Genomic DNA, 17,963 nt, shown 5'->3' on the forward strand with positions numbered 1-17,963 from the left:
ATGAGTCTGCTTCAAGCTCTTGGAGATCCACATGTTCTCTAGGGTGGCATGAGTCGCTATGTGCAGACTGAGAAAAGAGAAAGTTGCACACTCCATATTCAGGTAGATACACAGATTGCGCCCGTTGTCCATTTGGCTTGCAACCTCTCATTGAAAAAGAGCTGACAGAGTGACTATTTGCACTAGGTGTAAATAGTATCTGCCACACAGCGCAGCTATTTGCACTCCAATAGGCTGGTGGAAAAACAGAAACTGAAGACAAACTGTGCCCCTTGTGTAGTCACAGTGGGGTGGGGTGTAATGATGGTAAAACTCTGCTTTTTTTCATGTAGACTTCCAAGGTTCAATTCCGCCTTTTTCCCATCCTATTTCCTATCTCCATATTAATCTTTCATTTAGTACTATTTATAATAATATTAAAAAATATAGCTGCAAGCAGCAATGACGGGCCCAAGCACAACTGGTCCATTTCCACCCGGTGGCTTTCAGAAAACAATGCTAGGTGGACACATGCATTTGGCATTTAACATTATTCTAAACAATTCTGAAGCAATTTGGGTAAATATAAGAAGACTATTTTAAAGTCTGTTGTAAGAGTCACACTTCCTGCTGCCAGGTGGTGGTGCTATGACCGTGACCCAAAATAGTCAAATCCATGTGATTAGCCCCCAAGACTAAACATACATCTCTGTTTTGATCTAAATCACACATTTCACACAGACAATATGAGACACTTCCTGTTTCCCATTTATTGCCAATAATTTAATGCCTCGCCATGGCAACACCGTTTGATATATCAAAATCTATTCTCAATTTAGCATCTTCAATGTCTTGGCATAATGTTGTCTAAATGTGGTGACAGTCTCATGAATCACCTAGGAGGAGTATTTAAAAGTTCAGAGCCTTGCGATTTTCAGAAAATCCAAAATGGCCGACTTCCTATTGGCCAGAGCTAATGACTATAATTATGAAAGTTGTCTGGCTTGGTGAGAACTATATATGTACCAAGGTTGGTGACTGTAGGTGAAAATGGGGGTATACAGAAGCCATCTTACATGCCCATTTTAAAGGGGGCGCTACAGAGCCCCCCCCTGCACACACCCCCCCTGAAACTTTTGCCCAGTCCTAATGGCCGACAGCTCTGATGTGTGTGCAAAATTTCATGAAATTTTAAGCATGCCAAGTGCCTTAAAATCACCCAAATATAGGAAGAAAGAAATAATAACAATTAATGCATTGCCATAGCAACACTATTTAAGATACCAAATATCCCTTTACAAATTTACATCAACAGTGTCTTGACATTATTCTAAAGAGTTTTGAAGCAATTCTTGTTAACATAAGAGGGCTACTTCAAAGTCTGTTAAAAGTGCCATACCTCCTGCTGCCAGTTGGTGGCGCTATAAAATGACCCATAATAGCCACATAAATGTGATAAGCCCCCATTACAAAACATACAGCTGAATTTTCATCAAAATCATACAATGCACACAGAAGATATAAGGCACTTCCTGTTTTTCATTATTTGCTATAAATTTATTGCTTTGCCATGGCGACACCATTATAAAAATATCAAAAATCCATTCACAATTTAGCATCTGCAATTTCTTGGCATGATGTTGCACAAATTTGGTGTCAGTCACATGAATCCCCTAGGAGGAGTATTTAAAAGTTCAGAGCCTGTGATTTTCAGAAAATCCAAAATGGCCGACTTCCTGTCGGGCAGAGCTAATGCTTGTCAGTATGAAAGTTGTTCGGCTTTATGAGAACTATATACAGTACTGTGCAAGTTTTAGGCACTTCGAAAAAAATTGCATAGTGAGGATGTCTTCAAAAATAATGCCATAAATATTTTCATTTATCAATTAGTGTCATACAAAGTCCATTAAACATAAAAAAGCTAAATCAATATTTGGTGTGACCACCTTTGTCTTCAAAACAGCACCAATTCTCTTAGGATACACCTGGATAAAGTTTTTCTTGGTTGTTGGCAGATAGGATGTTCCAAGCTTCTTGGAGAATTTGCCACAGTTCTTCTATCTATTTTAGCTGTCTCAATTGCTTCTGTCTCTACTTGTAATCCCAGACTGACTCAATATTCAGTGGGAGGCCCTGTGGGGACCATGCCATCTGTTGCAGGGCTCCCTGTTCTTCTATTCTATTCTATTTGCAAAAGAAATGTCTGGGAGTCTAAAATGTATATTTCCTATTGACACACTAAAGCTGAAAATATAAATAACCATCTTAAGACTAATGTTTTTGTGAAGCATCTTATGTGCCTAAGAGGTTTGCACAGTACTGTATGTACCAATTTTGGTGACCGTAGGTGAAAATGGGAGTACTACAGAACCCCCCTTACATGCCCATTTTCAAGGTGGTGCTACAGAGCCCCCCTGCAACTTTGCCCAGCTGTAATGGCAGACAACTCTGATGTGTGTGAAAAATTTCAAGAGATTTCACACATGTTAAGTACCCCAAAAGTACAAAAAACCTTGAAAAGAATAATAATAATAATAAATATAGCTGCAAGCAACGATGATGGGCCCAAGCACCATTTCAGAAAACAATGCATGATGGACACAGCAACAACTCAACATTCATGTAAACTTTGACCCTAATCATTCTATGTGTAATAGATATATGCCACCATTCCAGGTTGACTACAACTTCATGTAATTTAATCCGTTGCCATGACAACACTATTAAAGCTATCAAGCATCCCTTCAAAATTTTTGATCAGCAGTGTCTAAACAATTTTGAAGCGATTTGGGTATATGTAAGAGGACTATTTCAAACTCTATTGTAAGTGCCACACTTCCTGCTGCCAGTTGGTGGAGCTATGACCGTGACCCACAATAGCCCCATCCATGTGATTAGCCCCCAAAGAAAAAACATACAACTCAATTTTGATCTAAATCACAAAATGCACACAGAAGATATGAGACACTTCCTGTTTCCCTATTTTTACCAATAATTTAGTGCATCACCATGGCAACACTGTTCGATATTTAAAAATCTGTTTGCAATTTAGCATCTTCGATGTCTTGGCATAATGTTGTCTAAATGTGGTGACAGTCTTATGAATCACCTAGGAGTATTTAAAAGTTCAGAGCCTGCAATTTTCAGAAAATCCAAAATGGCCGACTTCCTGTTGGGCAGAGCTAATGACTGTCAGTATGAAAGTTGTTCGGCTTTATGAGAACTATATACAGTACTGTGCAAGTTTTAGGCACTTCAAAAAAAATTTACATAGTGAGGATGTCTTCAAAAATAATGCCATAAATAGTTTTCATTTATCAATTAATGTCATACAAAGTCCATTTAACATAAAAAAGCTAAATCAATATTTGGTGTGACCACCTTTGTCTTCAAAACAGCACCAATTCTCCTAGGTACACCTGGATACAGTTTTTCTTGGTTGTTGGCAGATAGGATGTTCCAAGCTTCTTGGAGAATTTGCCACAGTTCTTCTATCTATTTTGGCTGTCTCAATTGCTTCTGTCTCTACTTGTAATCCCAGACTGACTCAATATTCAGTGGGAGGCTCTGTGGGGACCATGCCATCTGTTGCAGGGCTCCCTGTTCTCCTATTCTATTCTATTTGCAAAAGAAATGTCTGGGAGTCTAAAATGTATATTTCCTATTGACACACTAAAGCTGAAAATATAAATAACCATCTTAAGACTAATGTTTTTGTGAAGCATCTTATGTGCCTAAGAGATTTGCACAGTACTGTATGTACCAATTTTGGTGACCGTAGGTGAAAATGGGAGTACTACAGAACCCCCCTTACATGCCCATTTTCAAGGTGGTGCTACAGAGCCCCCCTGCAACTTTGCCCAGCTGTAATGGCAGACAACTCTGATGTGTGTGAAAAATTTCAAGAGATTTCACACATGTTAAGTACCCCAAAAGCACAAAAAACCTTGAAAAGAATAATAATAATAATAAATATAGCTGCAAGCAGCAATGCTGGGCCCAAGCACCATTTCAGAAAACAATGCATGATGGACACAGCAACAACAATCTATCAATTTTTAATTGTTAATTTTTAATTATTTTGCTAACTGGTTAATTTGACATTTTTTGCTATAATTTTATATAATTATTTATTGAAAAATATGTAGATCTAAAGATTATATTGTAATGAAGTCATTTACCATTTTTATTTATCCTTAAAATGGCTTTAAATTAAATTAACAAGTGTAATTCAAGGCATTAGGGGTTAAGATAGTCTAAGTAGATTTTAATATGAGCACAGAAGACATTTAGGCTTGTAAATTCATTGCAGTTCTGTGGCAATAGGTTTCAATTTATTTTATTGTTTCATTTTTTTCTCTGTTCACTGTCAAAATAAATGAAGTACATTAACTTTGAGTCTGCATTCGTTATTCATATGCACAACTGTTTATATAGCCTCTAAATTAAAGTTGGGCAAATGAGGACATAAAATAGGTTAGAATACTGCATGTCCACACATAGAATAATTATTAAAAGCAAAAATTACCAACTGGTTACCAACAAACAACTATTGATCCGCGACATTGCCACAACGTCATCATGATGGACTGGCACCATTCCAAAGTTACAATGAATCCAGGAAATTCACTTTTTCAGTTGTCACAATATATTCAGTTACATTGCCACAATGAAAGTTTGGTCATCAAATTATGGTGCAGTTTTCTGGGGTTGTTTTGCAGTGAAAACTCACAAATAATCATTATATACCTCTGTAATTGTGTTAATTACATTGTAAATGCAATTACATGAAAATATTTTAGTGCATAATAACCAAATATGCAGTTAGCAACCAAAAAATAAATAAAAAATGCACACAAAAATACCATACATTTAGGTGAAACCTGTGGATATTGGAAGACCCTTAATTAATTTTGTATTAAACGTTTCTGCTTAAGAGAATGCAAGAAAACGTATCTAAGGTTAAAATAGATGTACAATAAATCTGTAAACTAAAAACACAAATAAGGATTCAATAATTAGGCCTGTTGCCATTATTACATGATCAGATACAGTGGTGCTCAAAAGTTTGCATACCCTGGCAGAAATTTTGAAATTTTGGCATTGATTTTGAAAATATGACTGATCATGCAAAAAAAAAAGAAATTATTTTATTTAAGGATAGTGATCATATGAAGCCATTTATTATGTCATAATGATAACAGAAATCACCCAAATGGCCCTGATCAAAAGTTTACATACCCTTGAATGTTTGGCCTTGTTACAGATACACAAGGTGACACACACAGGTTTAAATGGCAATTGAAGGTTAATTTCCCACACTGTGGCTTTTTAAATTGCAATTAGTGTCTGTGTATAAATAGTCAATGAGTTTGTTAGCTCTCACATGGATGCACTGAGCAGGCGAGATACTGAGCCATGTGGAGCAGAAAAGAACTGTCAAAAGACCTGCGTAACAAGGTAATAGAACTTTATAAAGATGGAAAAGGATATAAAAAGATATCCAAAGCCTTGAAAATGTCAGTCAGTACTGTTCAATCACTTATCAAGAAGTGGAAAATTCGGGGATCTCTTGATACCAAGCCAAGGTCAGGCAGACCAAGAAAGATTTCAGCCGCAACTGCCAGAAGAATTGTTCAGGATACAAAGAAAAACCCACAGGTAACCTCAGGAGAAATACAGGCTGCTCTTGAAAAATATGGTGTGGATGTTTCAAGGAGCACAATATGCAAATACTTGAACAAAAATGAGCTGCATGGTCGAGTTGCCAGAAAGAAGCCTTTACTGCGCCAGTGCCACAAAAAAACCTGGTTACATTATGCCCGACAACACCTTGACACGCCTCACAGCACATTTTGATGAGACCAAAATAGAGCTTTATGGTCACAACCAAAGGGCTATGTTTGGAGAGGGGTCAACAAGGCCTATAGTGAAAAGAATACCATCCCCACTGTTATGCATGGTGGTGGGTCACTGATGTTTTGGAGGTGTGTGAGCTCTAAAGGCACGGGGAATCTTGTGAAAATTGATGGCAAGATGAATGCAGCATGTTATCAGAAAATACTGGCAGACAATTTGCATTCTTCTGCACGAAAGCTGCACATGGGACGCACTTGGACTTTCCAGCACAACAATGACCATAAGCACAAGGCCAAGTTGACCCTCCAGTGGTTACAGCAGAAAAAGGTGAAGGTTCTGGAGTGGCCATCACAGTCTCTTGACCTTAATATCATCAAGCCACTCTGGGGAGATGTCAAACATATGGTTCATGCAAGGTGACTTTGCATGACCTGGAGGCATTTTGCCAAGACGAATGGGCAGCTATACCACCTGCAACTATTAGAAAAGACTGCACACTGTCATTGATGCTAAAGGGGGCAATACACAGTATTAAGAACTAAGGGTATGCAGACTTTTGAACAGGGGTCATTTAATTTTTTTTTCATTGTTGCCATGTTTTGTTTTATGATTGTGCCATTCTGTTATAACCTACAGTTGAATATGAATCCCATAAGAAATAAAAGAAATGTGTTTTGCCTGCTCACTCATGTTTTCTTTAAAAATGGTACATATATTACCAATTCACCAAGGGTATGCAAACTTTTGAGCACAACTGTATTTAAATCTGGTATATGGCCATATACGAACAAATACAATTAGAGTTCATATATTTGAGCATTCATGTACATATGTTACATATATGAAAATTGTCATTTTTGTCATATTCTGTATATTTCATATATCTATATAATTTACATTTTTATATCAGTAAAATAATTTATGAACATTTACTTTCAGCATACAAGTGTTCAGCATATATTGCCATTTTCAAATTTGTAGCCTAGTATATTAATAGCACTTCAAATTCTATAAGGAACTTCCTGTTTCATATTTCTGCCATTAATTTATTTTGCATCGCCATGGCAACACTGTTCAGTATATCAAAAATCTGTTTGCAATTTAGCATCTTCAATGTCTTGGCATAATATTGCCTAAGTTTGGTGCCAGTCACATGAATCCCCTAGGAGGAGTATTCAAAAGCCTGCAATTAAAAAAATGCACATTCAATCCAAAATGGCTGACTTCTTGTTGGGTGGAGCTAATAACTGTAATTTTGAAAGTTGTCCAGCTTGATGAGAACAATATATGCAGCAAGTCTGGCGACCGTAGAAGAAACTGACCCCACCACTTTTGTCAAAAGGTGGCACTACAGAGGTCCCCAGCCACGCCCAAGTGTTAACTTTTGCCCAGGCCTAATGGCCAACAACTCTGATATGTGTGCAAAATATCATGAAAATTCAAGCATGCCAAGTACTTCAAAAACATGTGAAAATACATAAAAAGGAACAGTGACATTTAATGCATTGCCATGGCAACACTATTTAAGATGTCAAGAATCCCTTCAGAATTTTAAATCTGCACTGTCTTGACATTATTCTAATTTTTTTTGAAGCAATTCAGGTAAACATAAGAAGGATATTTCAAAGTCTGTTAAAAGTGACACACTTCCATCCGCCAGGTGCTACGACCGTGACCCACAATATCCACTTCAATGTGATCAGTGAGCAAGGCGAAACATTTGGCTCAATTTTGATGTAAATCACACGATGCACGCAGAAGATATGAGACACTTACTTTTCCCATTTTTTGACGTTACTTTATCGCATCGCCATGGCAACACTGTTCAATATATAAAAAATCTGTTCCCAATTTAGCATTGTCAGTGTCTTGGCATGATGTCGCCCACATTTGGTACCTGCAACATGAAATCCCTAGGAGGAGAATTTCAAATTGCTGAGCATGCATTTTTCAAACAGTCCAAAATGACGACTTCCTGTTGGGCGGAGCTTATGACTGTCTGCGCAAAAGTTGATGAGTTCTATATATGTACAAAGTTTGGTGAATGTAGCTCAAAAGGGAATTGCTACAGAACCCCCCGAACATGCCCATCTTTTAGGTGGTAACATCTTCATCTGATGTTAGTGTTCATTGTTTCACACATTTTCCAATAAATATTCATTTCTTTCTGTTTAAAAGTTTGACAAAAAGCCAATAAATAAATAAATAAAATACAAAATAACTGAGTGCACCTTTAATCAATTTAAATTATTATACTTAGTTAGTTAGTGTACAAATGTCTACAAAAAGACACAAAATGGCCTGAGATTAGAATGTGGCTCAATATAGGATTTGGCTTTCTAAGCCACTGACGCAGAGCATAACCAGATAAATTAGCATTCACTAGAATTTTTAAAATTCCAGGTTTTATTTCCAGGTTTTCCCTGACCATCCCTGGACATAGTGAAACACACGGCATCCAATATTATGAGACGATACAGAATTATTGGTATTGTTGTTTTTTCTTGATTGTAATTACTGTAATATATTATTGTAATAAAAAGTTATTCTTAAATTTTTTTATATTGGTAATTGTACAGTCCAAGTTGTATAAATAAATACTCAATAGAAAAACAATCAATGGTGATTATGCATTTCAGTGTATCATGAAAAAATAAATAACTCTGTGCATTCGCTTGTTTCTCACTGGTACTCAAGTCTCATTGGCTAGATTCTGACTGGCTTTCTCATTGATAGAGACTCATTGACAAGATTAATTATAGACAAAGGAGGGCTCACAGTAAAGGATAACTGCAAAGATTGTACTGTCACAAGATGGTCAGCAGTCCAATATAATATATGGATTGTTGGAAAGGCAGAGTTGCTCTTGTCTCTGGTGCTTCAGTGGGAATCTGAGCTGCTTTTGCAAAGTCTCTTGTCCAGCATGGCATGAAAGTGGTCGGCTGCAGCAGAAACATCGAACAAATAGAGGTAATGTACCATGTAGCGAGCAACTTACAAAAAGTTTCTATATGCAGCTATAGCAGAGAAATAAAAATGTTGTGCATGATACTCCATAAAACCAACTTTTGAGAAATACATTGTAAATATACAGCATAGACAAGTTGATAAAGTGTGAAATATGGGCAGGAGAGTAAACAAAAAGTGCTTGATAGTGGTACATTTACACAAGCCTTGCTGAAGACTCAAAGTATTATTTTGTGTTGTAGAAATTATAAGCAGAATGTGTCAGAAGTGGATTCAGTGGAACTCTGATTCCATACAAATGCGATCTGTCGGTAGAGGAGGAGATACTATCCATGTTTGCCTCAATCAAAGTTCAACAGCAGGGCATTGACGTGTGCATCAATAACGCTGGCTTGGCTGTTCCAGAGCCTATATTAAGTGGTAAAACCAGTGGCTAGAGGACTATGATGGATGTAAGTAACTCATAGAACACACAACAAGCTTCCAGTTTATGCTTCTTTCACACTGACAGCGATTTTATCACTGGAGGTTGTCTGGTCGCTTCTGCCGCTGAAAGTCCTAATGTTATTGGTTGGCTGCACAACTATCCATCGCTTTTGAAATCTTTTTGAAATCACTAATGACATATATCGCATGTAAACAATAAAGATGTCCTTTCAAATTTTCAAAGAATTAGTTCTTATACTTCTTAAAATTTACATTCTGGATGGGAAATGTTGCTCACAGTTACAATAACAAGTAACATTAATTCATCATTGCTCAGAGTAATGTTCTGGTTATGACTGTAACATTGGTTCCCTGAAAGGAGGGAATTAGAGGGAAACTCCTCCCAGGAGTGACAATTCCTTAAGCCCTATAAAATAACATCAATCTTTTGGCAGATGGCACTTGACACTCTGCCTCATCGCGGGCATATAAACCGAAGCACAGAGTAATTTCATCAGGATACTTTGAGTGAAGGGAGTGTGCATCTCTTGGTCCCTAAACAACAAGAAATCAGTAGTGCGGCAAGCTTACACAGCATATTTTCCCCTCCTTTCAGGGAAACAAGGTTACAGTCATAACTGAGACTCGGTCACTTTGACGCTGCATCAGTAGCTAATGCTATGGGAAACAACTTCTAGGAGTGACAATTCCTAAAGCCCAATAAAATCAGGCCAGTCAATTGGCTGATGGCACTTGATGTTCCGCCTCTAATGTGCATGTCATCGGGAGCACATAAAACAGAGCACAGCATAATTTCATCAAGATCCTTTGACTAAAGGGAGTAGAGCGCATCTCTTGGTCCCTTAACAATGAGAAATCAGATTATAACCAGAACGTCCCTTTCAAGTCGGACACTTTAACACTGCATCTGTAGCTGACACTATGGGAAATGTACAGTATACAATCAAGCCATGCTACTGATTCACACGCACAAGGCAACACCTTCTAGCCAGTAGGGTAGTTACAAAGGCATTGACATAATCTCCCCTTAATTTTGAACAATAGGAAGGAGAAGAGAGAAACCTCAATAACCATTCATGGTAAGGAAGTATAACAATGACCAGGGCCGGCGCTGGCCAAATTGACGGCCCATGCTGGTGTAGTGCGAGATGTGGGGTGAGCAGTGAGGTGACTGTCTGTGTTTTGCAACTGCTTTTGGGTCCTTGAACATATAACATGCAAAGAATGGCAGCCGGTGGAGTTTCTGGTGCCCCCCTAAGGTATGATGGTACCCCCTAGGGAGTTGGTGCCCTAAGCAGACTCCATAATATGCGTATAGGGAGCAGCGGTACTGAAAATGACATTAGACATACCAAGTAGTGAACATTGAAGAATCAACCCTTCTTTGCAGGGAAGATCCAGAAAGAGAGGAGAGACATGGTAGCGATATACACTTTAAGCATGGATGGAGAGATAGAGAGTCCAGTTCACTGTTCGTCTTGGCAACCAGAAGACAACGGTTGTAGAAGCCTGTTTATGCATCTCACATCGGTACTTGCTCTATTGCATCTTTGGCGAGGAGACACTGTACCTCTGAGCTTAAAAATCAGCAAATCCTGCCCTGTACAAAGGAGGACAGCACTCCATTGAAACAAGGTCGCTTCGTAAAATGAAGCACATAGCCGCTCAACTGTGCTCAGAACCCAGCTGGAAACCACCACCATTGGCCACAGGGGTTCTTCCGTGACTGTCAACGCCAGCACACAGCACACCCGCCACCCTCAAGGGGTAATCGCATTGAAAAGCTTGGTAATCATGTCGCAGGTAATTGAGTCATAATTGTCCTAGTGTTCAGTGGCTCAACATCCTTGCCAGTGCCCAAATTTGTGTTTACGATATATTGATTCACGACATAGGGAGCTAACTGAGACACACCCATAGATCCACAGTGCAGAAATACAAGGATCATACAAGGACATTTATACTGTACTTATATTAACAGTTGACACAGTAAATAAATACAACACCAGGGAGTTTAAATATACATGAGATAAATACACAATATTGTCAAAAATTACACATTTTGCAGGTGAATGTCATTGGACTGTCAGTGTGCATTCGTGAGGCTTACCAGTCCATGAAGGACTGAAATGTTGATGAAGGCCATATCATTAATGTTAACAGGTAGAAATGTTTATTCAACATTTTTACCTGGATTCATATTCCTGCCTGTGACCAGGCACCAAAGCAGTCAGTATATTAAAATATGTGTTTCAGCACATGTGGACACAGAGTCTTGCACAATGCTGATATGCACTTTTACACTGCTACCAAATATGCTCTCACAGAGGACTTGCAGCAAGTGTTATGGGAGGCCAAGACCCACATACGTGACACAGTAAGAGCAAATCAACAACTGTTGAATTATATTTAAGTAATATGATTATTTATGGTAAAACATGTCCAAAAGACTATTATTGCACTATGAATGCTCTTTCTTTAATAGTGTGTATATCTTCAGGATTTGTGGAGACGCAGTTTGCCTACTGACTCCTTAGTCATGACCCAGAAAGGGCTACAGCTACCTATTAATGTATTAAGTTATAGAAACATAGTGATTTTTTTCTATAGAACATGTTGTAGGTAATTGTTTACCCAAATATTTAAATGTCTTATTTATAGTGCCTACAAGCAGACGACATTGCCAACGCAGTGTTGCATGTCCTAAGCGCTCCTCACGTCCAGGTAAGTTTATTTAAGAAACTGGTCTTTGTTCGTGTTTGTTTAAATTAATTTAGAGTTAATTTGAGCTGCACTGGGAATTTTCTGCAGTGTATTTGTCTAGACAGAAACTTAAGTTAATGACTGAATTTTATTTATTATTTGTATAACTTTTTTTTTGTTTGTTTACCCTCAGTAGATTGGTGACATTCAGATGAGGCCTGTGGAACAGTTGACATAACCTTGATGATAAAGCACCAACAACATCTTGATCATCTTAAAACTAATAGCCAGTTTAGCATATAATATCCAGAGTTGTCAAAGATGACACATAATTCATTATATAATTAATAAAATATAAAAAATATGCTTTGTCATTGCAACAATTGTCAAGCCTTAATCTTTTAAAATGGCATTTGTATTGAAATTAAAATGGATTATAATCAGACTACTGCCCTATTTTAGTTAACTTTCCATTTTTGTAATGAAAGTAAAATGCAAAATTATAATTGTATTGCAAAATATAGTATTGGTGTAATTTATTTCGCTTGACATTAAAAGTGAACAAAGTACGAGTGATGAGGAAATGTGAGGCTTCTTCTTCAAAGCAAATTTTACATTAGCTCTGAATTTACATGTCACTTTCAACAAACCTTTTCTGAACAATTATTTTTTTTTTTTTTTTTTGCGAGGTATTTAATTCTGAACTCAGAAAAAAAAAAAAAGAATCTTACATTTTTATTTAACTTATATTTGATTACCTTACAAACATTGGATATTGAATTGGACAAGATATTGAGAACATATGCTTTTCCAGATGTTTGTCTTAAGAACAAAAGTCTTTCATACTGTAAGTATTGTCCCATAAGTGTAAAAAGGTCAAATACACATAAATGAATAACTATTCATGTGTTTCAGGGTGGAATGTAAAGATTCTGGACAATCCTCAAGATAGAACACTTTTTACAATGCATATTGTCTCGTCATGGCTAGAATAATCAGGTACTCTCATGTATCATAGTCGCAGAATAGAAAGTGCATTGCTATTAGTAGTGCATTATTTTAAAGTAATCATATTACAGTTGCTGAAATTCAATTAAGTTAATTGCTTTTAAATATATTACTTGGGTTACATGTATTTCCAAAATAATATTATTTATGTAGAATACTTTTAAACATGATCTACGTTTCTGTGACAGCTGAAGCTAGTAACGAGTCATTGTAAGGGAGAAACACATGGTGCTGTGTATGACTTGCATGTGACAATGAATAAGGAGGAAATATTAGCAATGTGATTACTTTTCCAATTAAGTAATAAACTGTGTAATTGGATTACAATTTTAAAGATGTAATTAGTATTTGTACAGGATTACTTTTTATGAGCACCTTACCTAACACTGGTTGTTACATTTGAAGAACATATGGATCACAGCAGTGCAATCTCTGACTGATCACATTTATTTTGTTATTAAAAATTTGTATTGATTCCATATAACCAGGGTTGGGGAGTAACGAAATTCATGTAACGGGATTACGTATTTAAAATACAAAATAAGTAACTGTATTCCACTACAGTTACAATTTAAATCACTGGTAATTAGAATACAGTTACATTCAAAAAGTATTTTGATTACTGAAGAGATTACTTTGCATTTTATTCATTTGTTTCATGGAATATTTAGTCCATTCAGATGGAAAACATTTATACATATAAATGATGCGATACAAAGTGCATTTGAACAGCAGTAACACATTTTCTTATGAAGTTTTACATTCATACGAGCAGACAGAGAAGTAAGTTTGAAGTAAATTTGGAGCAGAAGAAATAGAAATAAACCTTGTGTAAATTGTCAGCTTTACGCTAAGCTAAAATGCTATTTCTAGCCTTTTTACATGCACATCTTACCAGGCACGATAATAAGAAAATTCACGTTAAACATAATTTCTTTTTTTTCTAGTAAGACCTTTGATATTAGGGCAAAAATTGTATTCTTGGTAATAATTTTTGCATTGTTTTCCTTTAAAAATATAAAAAAAATCCTTAAAACAAGATCAGTTTGATTTATCTTGTTTTAGAAACAACACTGCAGAAGATATTTAGGTTTTTCAGAGAATGTAGAGTTTTTATAGTCAAAACAAGTGAAAAAATCTACCAGTGCTGAAGAAGTAATCTAAAGTATTTAGAATACATTACTGACCTTGAGTAATCTAATGGAATACGTTACAAATTACATTTTACAGCATGTATTCTGTAATCTGTAGTGGAATACATTTCAAAAGTAACCCTCCCAACCCTGCATATAACAAATTAAAAAAAACATAACAGAATATTTGGAATCAAATTATATAAATTTACAACCCTTCCCCCTCAAACATTAACACCCCCCAACCGACACAAACAGGCACCCCAGTGGTCAAATGCCAATTGACAATGACACACAAACAGACAATAAAACAGCAGCAAATATTTAGAAACATAAAAAAACATAAGTATACATTCAAAAACAAAAAGGTTGCAACAGGTACATTTAAAACAAGTCAACCTCCACTGCCCCTCCCCGAGAGCCCTCCAAAGAGGCTAAATAGCTGCCCCACTTCCCAACAAACAAATCTATGTTGCCTAGCCTTCTACACAACAACTACTCAAATGCCTCCACCCTGCCCATCTCCGCGTACTACTCATGAAACGAGGGCGCCCCAGCCGACTTCTGTTGATCATATGACCTGTCTGTCGATCATAACACCAACTGGGACCCAATTCTTCATGCATTTAACCCCTACATCAATGACCGCCCCATCGCCTAAAATACAGTGTCTGGGGCAAAATGAAATTTGAGTACCTAACACGTCACACATAAAACTCTGAACCCTCAACCAAAATTCTTGGATCTTAACACACTACCAAAAAACATGGGTTGTGTCCACATCTTCTGATTGGCATCGTCAGCAGGTGGGTGTGTCTTTAAGACCAAGCCTATACAATCTAGAGGGGGTCCAATAGAATCGATGTAAAATCTTAAATTGCATAAGGCACACTCTTGCATCTCTAGATGTAGACTTGATGTTTTTTAGAATCCTAGCCCACACTCCCTCCTCCAATACCAAGTTTAAATCTTTCTCCCGTAATGTCTTGAGAGAAGTTGAAGCTCCGTGCCCCAGACTCTGAATTAGCAGCGAGTAAGACACTGATCCTTCATGGCCTTTTCCAAAAGCAGTAATCACCACTTCCAGAGTATCTGCCGCTTTAGGGGGGTGTATGCTACTCCCAAAAATAGTACAAAGCACGTGGCGCAGTTGTAAATACCTAAAGAACTGAGACCTGGGAATCCCAAAATGTTGAACCATATCTTCAAAGGATCTCAACACTCCACTCTCATATAGGTCACTGAGCGTATTAACCTCCCTCACAATCCACTCTGTCCAGCAGAAAGGGGACTTATTAATACATAACATTGGGTTCAGCCATATGCTCGAAGCAACATTTAAATAAATGTCCGAATTAAACACTCTGGACACTTTTGTCCATACCGCGTGCAAATGCTATGCAAATGATAATGGGGTGTAACTTAACTTCTGCAGTTAGTTTGATAGAAAGGCTTTGCAATAGTGAAATAGGGGCAAGAACTTCCTGTTCAATACAAAACCAGGGAGGGGCTCTCTCAGGTGGAAGTGACTAGTGAGCCAAATGTCTAAAACCGAATGCAAAATTTTAAAACAAAATCTTAGGTAGGCCTAGCCCACCTTTGTCAATCGGCCTATGCAACTTACTGAAATGTAATCTGGGACATTTACCATTCCAAATGAAGGACTTTGCTATGCTATCAAATTGCTTGAAATTAGAGAAGGGGACATCTAAATGGAGAGATTGTAGCAGGTAGTTGAATTTTGGGATACAATTCATTTTAATAATATTAACCTTCTCAATCATAGAGAAATGTAATGTAGCCCACCTGCCACATCGCTTGAAAACCTTTTTTTATTAAAGGATCAAAATTAACTGTAACTAAATCAGACATATTTGCTGGGAATAAAATGCCCAAATACTTTATGCCCTGTTTGGGCCACTGGAAGGCACCTGTCTGGAAAGCTGTTACTGGGCAGTACACTGTCAGAGTCAAAGCTTCAGATTTAGACCAGTTAACTCTCTATCCTGAGAACTTAGAAAAGGAATTAATAATTCTGCGGAGGCAAGGCACAGATCTAGTAGGGTCGGAGACGAATAATAAAATATCATCTGCGTAAAGCAAAAGCTTATGCGCCACACCTCCCACAATCACCCCTGGAAAATCATCCTCCTTTCTTATCATGGCTGCTAATGGTTCCAGGGCAAGACAGAACAATAATGGGGAAAAAGGGCAACACTGCCGGGTGCCCCTATCCAGAGTAAAATAATCTGAAATTAATCCATTTGTTTGTACCGCTGCTACCGGGTGTCTATAAAGTAACTTAATCCACCCAATAAAAGTATTCCCAAATCCAAAATCTTAAAAAGATAATCCCATTCAACCATATCAAATGCTTTTTCGGCATCAAGCGAGATGGCAGCGACCAGAGTCTGATCGTTCGCCACTGCCTACATGACATTAATGAAACACCTAATGTTATCAGCAGAGTTACGGCCCCGAATAAACCCCACCTGATCTATATGTATAAGAGATGTCATAACTTTACTCAATCAGTTAGCCAAAATTTTTGACAATATTTTAACATCTAGCTGGATCAGGGAAATTGGACGGTAACTCTTACACTCGCTTTGATCTTTGTCTTTTTAAGTATCAGACTGATCCGGGCTTGTGGCATGGTTGGCGGAAGCTTTCCATTCTTTAATGATTCCGTAAGCTTTCCATTCTTTAATGATTCCGTATAAACTTCTAGCAAAAGTTGAGCCAGTTCTGTAGCATAAGGTATAAAAAAATTCAGCTTGCCTGTAGGCAAGGCCTTAATTACCTCGCCAAGCTCCTCCAAGGTTATCTCAGAATCAAGAGAATTATTTTGCTCTGCCGACAGTTTAGGAAGTTCTAATGGTTCCACAAAGTTTCTAATATCCTCTTCAGTAGATGAAGATGTCGAACTATAAAGATCAAGATATAATTCTTTAAAAGCATTATTAATATCAGTGGCCGAGGTAAATACTTCACCACCAGCAGATTTCACTGAGGGAAAGCTTCCCCACTTTGTCCCCCAACTCAAAGTATGACTGTCTTGCCCTGAATAGCCAAAACTCCACCTTCCGCGACAAAATAGTATTATATCTGTATTTCAGTCGGGTCAATTCTCTGAGGCCATTAGACAACATTCGGTGTCTTTTAATATTCCCTTCCAATTCCACGAGTTCTTGTGCTTTGGATTTTTTGATGAATGTGGCATACTGTATGATTCATCCCCTAAGAACCACTTTAAGTGCCTCCCAAGCCACACCCACAGAGGATACTGAGGACCAGTTGGTCTCCATATTGACATCGATTTCAGCCTTTAGAATTTTTTGGAATTCAGGATTTAGCAAAAGGGATACATTAAAGCGCCAACTATATGATTTCCTTTTCTCCATATGATGGCAACACCTCTAAACACACCAGGGTGTGATCTGAGACTAAAATGTTTCCAATTGAGCAATCAACAACAGATGGAATGAGGGACTTGTATAAAAAAAACTATTCTAGAGTAAATCTTATGGACTTATGAAAAAAATGTATAGTCTCTCCCAGATGGGTTCAAAAGTCTCCAAAAATCTGTAAGACCAAGATTTTTACACACCCTGTGAAGCGCCAATGTTGCTGTAGGGGGGAGAGTCGAGTGGCGCCATTTGAGGTTCGGATGCGTGAACGGCGAGCTCTACGCACTTTGCTAGTTTTAACTAGTTTTAACAGTGTCAACTGTTGAACATGACGGCAATGCTGACAAAGGTCGTTGCTGTCTTGGAGGATCTTGCTGTAATACATTGATCGATCACTGCCGTGGAGACGAAATTCACTGAGTTGGTTACAAGAGTGGCGGATGTTGAAAAACGGATC

The 17,963-nt window shown here is 37.6% G+C and overlaps 1 protein-coding gene across 7 annotated transcripts; it reads left to right on the forward strand.

Moving 5' to 3' along the window:
* The first annotated feature begins 8,712 nt into the window (after nt 1-8,712).
* LOC127422074 (dehydrogenase/reductase SDR family member 11-like) lies at nt 8,713-13,234 on the forward strand. Of its 7 annotated transcripts, XR_007894131.1 has the most exons (5): nt 8,713-8,808; nt 9,048-9,257; nt 10,643-11,055; nt 11,914-11,976; nt 12,149-13,234. XR_007894131.1 is itself a non-coding variant. In XM_051665426.1 (4 exons), the coding sequence occupies exons 1-4, from the start codon at nt 11,498-11,500 to the stop codon at nt 12,149-12,151; spliced, it is 270 nt and encodes an 89-aa protein (XP_051521386.1). In that variant the 5' UTR covers nt 11,062-11,497; the 3' UTR covers nt 12,152-13,234. The 7 variants fall into 7 exon arrangements, 3 of the variants coding, with proteins under 3 accessions (XP_051521386.1, XP_051521385.1, XP_051521387.1); XR_007894130.1 differs by lacking the exon at nt 10,643-11,055; XR_007894133.1 differs by lacking the exon at nt 10,643-11,055 and having other exon boundaries at nt 12,152-13,234.
* The last annotated feature ends 4,729 nt before the right edge of the window (nt 13,235-17,963 follow it).

The sequence above is a fragment of the Myxocyprinus asiaticus genome, chromosome 31, assembly GCF_019703515.2.
Source record: "Myxocyprinus asiaticus isolate MX2 ecotype Aquarium Trade chromosome 31, UBuf_Myxa_2, whole genome shotgun sequence".
NCBI classification, from domain to species: Eukaryota; Metazoa; Chordata; class Actinopteri; order Cypriniformes; family Catostomidae; genus Myxocyprinus; species Myxocyprinus asiaticus.